The sequence below is a fragment of the Chlamydotis macqueenii genome, chromosome 5, assembly GCF_036417535.1.
Source record: "Chlamydotis macqueenii isolate bChlMac1 chromosome 5, bChlMac1.mat, whole genome shotgun sequence".
Taxonomy (NCBI): domain Eukaryota; kingdom Metazoa; phylum Chordata; class Aves; order Otidiformes; family Otididae; genus Chlamydotis; species Chlamydotis macqueenii.
Genome location: NC_141560.1, coordinates 61,965,038 through 61,972,049, shown reverse-complemented (window position 1 = coordinate 61,972,049; position 7,012 = coordinate 61,965,038). Strand labels below are relative to the sequence as shown.

Here is a 7,012-nt window from a genome sequence, read left to right as displayed (position 1 = left end):
TTAATGAATACAGCAGGCAAGTTGATCCTGTTTCATCCTCTCATCATATCAGGTACAGCTTCTAGCTGGGGGGTGAGTGGTTTAAGAAAAACAAGAAATCAGTCTCTTAAAAAATGTCACATTTTTAGGACCTCTGTTCCCACAGAGCTCAGTGTCCTTCTGGAAGAAACATCTCAACCTCAGATAACTGCGGTGTTTCTCAGCCAGTTCTAGTTGTCAAGTTAGTGACGTTAGCATTTATTATGTAAGATTTTGAATAGGTCATTCCTGTTTCTGCAATAAAGGGAGATGGGTAGCTTTTCCCATTAAACCAGCATGGTTTAATGATTTTTCAAAAAAATCCACCACTGTTAATTTCGGAAGACATACAAGCTACAGGTAGTCACCCGTTTTGCTGGTAAAATGCCAGAATGCATATGGATTCGTTGTTGAACATGACTTCCAGATGCGCCAGCCCTGGGTGCCATCCCCACAAGTTTTTGTAAAGCTTGCTGGATGTCCATTGCACCTTTAGGGAGGTGCACAGATGCCGCTGCAAGTCTGGCCTTGTGCTACTTTAGAAATTGCTTTTGAAAGTTGCACCTAACATTAAAAAGAGATTGATGTAAGAGATTAAGGTAAATGCACAAAACACTTTCATTTTCTTTATTTTCAATCGATACTGTATGAATACAAAGTTTCTAGAAAGCTACAAAAATTCTACCACTTTATCAAGAAGGCATCAAAATGTGTCACTTTGCAAAGACATGAAAACACCTGCAGTAACCGACACAAAAATAGCATTTTTAGAGTGATGAAATAATTGCACTTAACTGTCATGGATATTAAAGTTATCACACATATGTACCGCGAAAGCTAGAATACATTTTTTTTTTTACAAAGCACTTTATAAAAAAATTCTCTGCACACAAAACCTATAATTTTCATATTACTATCATACTAAAGATAAATTCACTTTAAAGCCAACACTTAAAACATTTTAAACAAAAAAAGGTACCAGTACCTACACACAGACAATAACAAATACGAGAATACTGTACTGCCAAGAGGTTTGACTGAAACTCCTTTTGAAAGCTTCTGCAAATATGTTAAGAAAACATTGGAGAACATTCACTTTTCAAAGAGCCTTCCCTCCCTGTCTAACCTAGAGGTACTTTATCATCAAAAGGCAAGTTCTACATCAAAAGTTACCAGCAGCAGTACAATATTAAAGTAACCACTGACCATATATGAATATGCTTAAGTCACAAACCCATTTTATACACATTACACAAATAAACATAAAGTGAGAATTCCTTTAAGTCATTTACAAATGTGAACAAATGCACATGGCAAAAAAACCCCAAAACAAAACAAAAACCCAACCTGTTTTACATAAAATGTACTGAAGAATTAAAGGCTATTCAGGTTTTCAATGTTATAAAATTCTTTTGTCTTTTTTTTTTCAGGCACATATTTTATTTTTTGTCTGCAGTCATGAGCCTGAATCAGAGGCCCATACAACAAAACAAAACAAAAACAAAAACACATATTCTGTAAGGAGGTAACAGGGATCCATCTCCTTTTAGTCAACTGAGTGCATTTAAGATTTAATTTACACACTAAAACTAATTACATGATCTCAGCAAGAATGACCTGAAAAGTTAAAAGATTAAGATCTCCAAAGCGTTTCTTGTACTTTGACTTATCCAGCCTCAATCTTTTTAGGGGGCTAAACATATTGTTATGAAAGATAAGAGGGGCAAAAGAGATCATCCTGAGAAAAGTACAAAACTGGACTCTATTACACACATCTGCTGTGTACGTGTATCAGTACGGGTTGAGTAAAGGGTAGACAAAAGTTTTCTCAGTATGAGCGACTGAGTGATCCGGGAAAACTGCTTCAGAAAGCAAGTATGCCCTAGGACTTGCAGTGGAAAAATAAATAGATATGGATTAGTACGTCAAATGTTGTACCTGCCTTGGACTGGCAAGTTAGTTACATTCAACATTAATGTACACCCTTCATTATTTCAAATAGCCTATACCGTGGAGGTTTTAACGGAAGAAGCTACTGCCAAACTTAATGAGCTGTAGCTGCGGTAGAAAGGGAAAGCGAGACAGGCATTATATCTGCAATTCCTTCAAAATAGTGGTGCAGTACCTAAATAAAATAATTTTGGAATTCAAGTAAGTAAAACTACATTTGTTAGTAGTAATTTTTAACAGCCCCAAATGGTACCATTATGCTTAATTTTTTTTTTGTAAGACAGAAGTGTAGTTTATCACAAATATTGACTAGTACAGCTGAAATGTTTGGTAATAACTGAAAATATATGCTCTACTTTTGGGGCGAAAGTGTCTTTGCCCTACCTCAGTCTCATTGAGTTCAAAAAGATTACTTGTCTTACAGAGGTAAGTGAGATTTAGACCTTGAAGGAATAACAAAAATAATATTTTAGAGATAGGGAACTTGAATTATCACAATATTTACCACACAGTGTCACAATATTTCTATGTATAAAAAGTTAATCTTAGTTTTCATCAAATACTTTAAAAATCAAGTTAAAATTGTATTCACAACTATATAACCCCTCTGACAGCTTTTGGTTTTGCTGATATTTGTTCTTTCTAACATTGTTTTCTTAAAATCTTGCTCCTCTTCCCATCAATTTTAGTTGTAGTGTACAGTATGGCCCCCGTTCACAGAAGGTATCAAATACAGAGATGTTTTTAAGAGGAGCTATTTTTTTTTTCCAAGACATCATACGGGAGAAAAACAAAACAAAACAACCTTGTGTTTTGAATCGTGCTGGCCAGTTTCCCTAACAGCACCTTCATCCACAATACTCACACTCAACATTTCAATGCTTAAAAACACACAATTGCATTTACCTTAGCTATTGTCTGTTCTCCGCTTTCATCTTTTTTATGCATCTGACTTTCAGCATGCACAACTTTGTAAACAAAATCTTCTGTCTAAACAAAAAATCTTCACAGATACTGAAATATTAGTCGAGGAGAACAATAACGTCACATTTGTCCACTGTCTGAAATTCTGCAGTATATGGATCACTCATTATGCAGATGCACGACTCGATGAAGAGAATATAAATGTGAATCATTTTCATTTTTATATCACAGACAAATCAGTTGCTGGTTTGCAGTGCTGTCAGAAATGGCAAACAGTAGATTATTCTCCAGCAGGTTGATCATTAGCAAAATTACATTGCTATAAATGGTGCTCTTTTGTGAATGGAGGCCTGTAGATTCAACTTATTCCAATAAACCAAAGGCATTACGGTGATAACTATATATTTTTGGTCTCTCTACAAATTGTCATTATTATGGCAGCACTTTTCTAAGCTGGAATTTCAAACCAAAGGCACTTTCATGCTAGAGTGCAGAAGAGTCACTATTAATTATTTGGTCATGAAATTTAAAAAGGCAGCATTTATTAATACAATTCACTTTTCATGGAGCACTAAGAATCTGTAACCTTTTCTTTTGGTGTAGACGTTTAACTGCGTAGTAATGGGACTGACTTGTACAGAAGGTTGGTTTAGACCAAGCAGTCAAAGAACTTTTCAGTGGGAAAAAAAAAAATAGTTTTTTTTTTTTTAAATGGAACCAATTAATAAAATAACATATAAATTTTATGTTAAGAGGCTAAAGGTACTTCTAATATAATGCTAAGGCACTGCATATTGTAATGCTTTGGCAGCTCTCAATTAAAAGGTTCCTACAAAAAAAGTAACAGTAACAAGATAAGTACTTCCAGCTTACAAAAGAGCTCACAGTTTACAGGCAGCCTGTTGGACTACACACCCCACACTGAACAGTTGAAGGATTAAGGCTTTTAAGAATTAACATATACAGGGTATGGATCATTTACAGAAGTGTAAAGAAAAGACGATGGAAGTAGTTTCCCTAATATTACATATGTGACTTTTTATACCCTATAGTTATGGCATATGTAGTGTGCCAGATTCTATTAAAAAAACTGTACCTGGTTTTGCAAATTGACATGCCTCAAAGTTTGCTTGTTATAAAAAAAAATCATCAAAACCACAATTCAAAACCTAAATAAAAGACAACTTTAGAACAAAATAAAACAAAAACATAGTTTTTGACTTGTAACAACAAGTGCTTAGAATAAAGGGCTACCGTTAGGCTGTTAAAATGCAGTGCTTTTCCTGATGTGATTGTTAGTGTTAAAAATGAGTGTTAAAAGAGACCTCACCATGGACATATTTCTCTGTTCAGTTCAAGGAATATAAACTGAAAGATCATCAGCCCTAATATCCACAAGCTGGTAACAGCTAGACATCACAGCAATCATCCACCTAGAGTTAGATCAGAGGCAGGCTAAGGAATTTAAGCAGTCTCCCTTCCCCTCATAGATATTTGTATCGTCCTCTCACCTGAGTCCTCACCTGTGTTAAGGGTGAACCTGGTCTTGACACAGACGTACAGCAACTCGCTACCTCACCTAGGCTATCTTCTAGTCTAGATAATTCAACAAGGGGCAATTCTAATAAAGTGTACACTGGAGAAATACAATATCTAAGAATTAAGACTGGCTTTTTTGAAGACCACAGCACTGTGTGCCTGGGAGTTAATTCTAGACTTAAATTGTGCATAGGCACATATCGGTAAAAGACAGGGAGGAGGGACCTGCTAAATGTTAACTTTTTTGATTCAGGACTGCAGAACGGCTTTCCAAGAATGGTCTTTGCCAATACCTCATGACTGATCTTTAAGGTGGCTTGTTCTTGGCCAGGCAGCCTTTCAGACAAATGTTTTGCATGAGAACTCACTGCTGGCCCAGCACCTGCGGAGACAACTGCTGCTTGGGCAACTGCGGGGCAGTGCTGGCTGTGCAGTGGAAGAAAAGAAACTGAGTAACACTGGTGTAGCCAGGAGGAATGAGACTACTTCCCTCACATGTGTGTACCTCAGACAATCCCTCACCCCTACATCCATGGTTTGAGTCCTTACAGTATTAAAATATCTCCAGCTGTACTTCACTTCCTGGAGTCTTCCCTGAATATATCAGAAGGATGAATGCTACGACAACTGGATGCAAAAGGACATCAGACCCCACGTGGTACGTTCTTGTTTGTTTCAGGTAAGATTTTTGCCAGCTGGAACTGGAGAGAGAACTGGGAGAGGTGTAAGAGCACCATGATAAAGAGGAAAAGGAGAAAAAAACATCTCCACTCTCCAATCTTCTTTGCCTGATGTTGGTTGTGATTTTCTAGCATCTCATAGATATTAAAGCTGTTGATCCTTTCAGAGGTGTATGTATTCTTCTTTCAAACACATTAGTGTTTTGCTTTCATTTACGAATTACTCAATGCTGTCGCAATGTCAGTTTTTTCCATTCATCTGTTAATTTCAGAGTTGCAAGTTTTTCTCTCAACTTATTAGAAAACAGTTGTCCATAAAAAATATAACTGCACACACAAGACTACATATAATGTGAGTCTAAATCTTCAGTATTTACCTACTTATTGCAAAATGAGCCATCTTTTTCATTAAATAATCAAATTTTCATATTAGTACAATACAACTTTATACTCTTTTAAAATACACTAGATATGCTAAGGATAAGGGATGATGTTTTCTTTCTCTGCAATACTTGTTTGAAAGTTTAATGGATTAGAAGATTAGTTTTAGTTTGAGAAAAAATACAAAATTTGCCTAATTTTAGGACCTGTCTGTTTCTATCAGGCATTTCTTAAGGCTATATTTTTCATTTGGTTTCAAACAGAAAATGTTTCATTTCAAAAAATAATTTAGTGAATTACATTCGTCCATATCTTCCACCCTAATTAGTTACAAAGATAATTCTATAAAGATTATTAACTTTGCGTACTCATTTACAGTTATAGCTAAAGATTCATTTCAATTTAACTTGCATCGTAAAACAAATATTTCATGTTGGAAAAAAACCCAAAATAAATTCTTATAAATGCTGTCAGTTTTTCCCCATGGCAAATGCTCTGTCATACATTTTTCTATCAGAATTAAAAATAGGCCTCCACAGACAGAGGCGTTAGGTTCTTAAATACAGTCTTCCCAAAGAACTGTGGTTTACAAATTTGAAGAACACTTAGTTTTAGAAATAATTTTTACAACTGTACCAGAATTTCACAGCTACAATTATATATGAACACATTAAAAATGACTTCACTAAAACAGGATTTAGAAAAATGTGGGTGAAAGTTGGGCCAGAGGCACTGCCACTTAGTGTTGAGGTTTACAGTCTGTGTTTTGATAAAGAAGTGAAATGAAGTGTATATATAAATAACTGCTCAGTCCTTTACAAGCCTGTAGATATGATGCTGTGCTCCATGTTCGCTGTTCGACACTTCAAATACACAAGCCATGCAGAGCAGGGTTTCTTGTGTATCCCTGTTTGTTACAACCTGTTTGAGAGGAAGGAAGAGGTAGACAGTACATTACAAACTTGGAAACACCAGGGCCACAACAAGAAAAGACTGGCTTAGACAATCTTTAGATGTGACTGTTTAAAACGCATGTGCTCTTGCTTTCCCTTTGGCAATTTAAACTCACCTCCAAGACTGCACTTCCACACAGTGCTCTGCAGCTGAGATGCGGGGTTGTAGCTCCCAGCGGAGGGCACTGAGATTCATCCCGCCCTGGCTGCTTGACCGTGAGCTGCCATCATGTGGTCTTGGCTCAGCCTTCCTCAACCTGAGCTCCACTTCAGGAAAGGGAGACCAGCGCACCCTTGCTACCTTGTGTTCACTTGCCAAAAAGCAGCTGAGCAGGGTGCGCATGGCTCTGTGCTCACGGCCCTACCTCTTCTCCACACCACCAGCCCTCGGTCCGGCCCGAATCCTACAGCAGCAGTGCACGGCTCTAAGTGCTTGGCTGAGGTGCCACCACAAAGCCACAGTGAAAGCAAGCTGGGTAACTGGATGAAACTTGCTTAAAGGCCACTATGTGGACCATTCTTCATGCTTTAGATCACCTCTTGAGTGTACCCATTACTGCGTGCTTT

General features: G+C 37.0%; 1 protein-coding gene across 5 annotated transcripts in view; it reads right to left on the bottom strand.

Annotated features, from left to right (window-relative positions):
• Nucleotides 1-631: 631 nt before the first annotated feature.
• Nucleotides 632-7,012, bottom strand: part of TEAD1 (TEA domain transcription factor 1) — a 161,547-nt gene continuing 155,166 nt past the window's right edge. For all 5 annotated transcript variants that reach the window (XM_086749006.1, XM_086749010.1, XM_086749007.1 and 2 more), the window contains one exon: nucleotides 632-6,413. In XM_086749006.1, coding sequence (XP_086605132.1) covers nucleotides 6,300-6,413 — 114 coding nt within the window. In that variant the 3' untranslated portion in view covers nucleotides 632-6,299. The remainder of the gene's footprint in view (nucleotides 6,414-7,012) is intronic.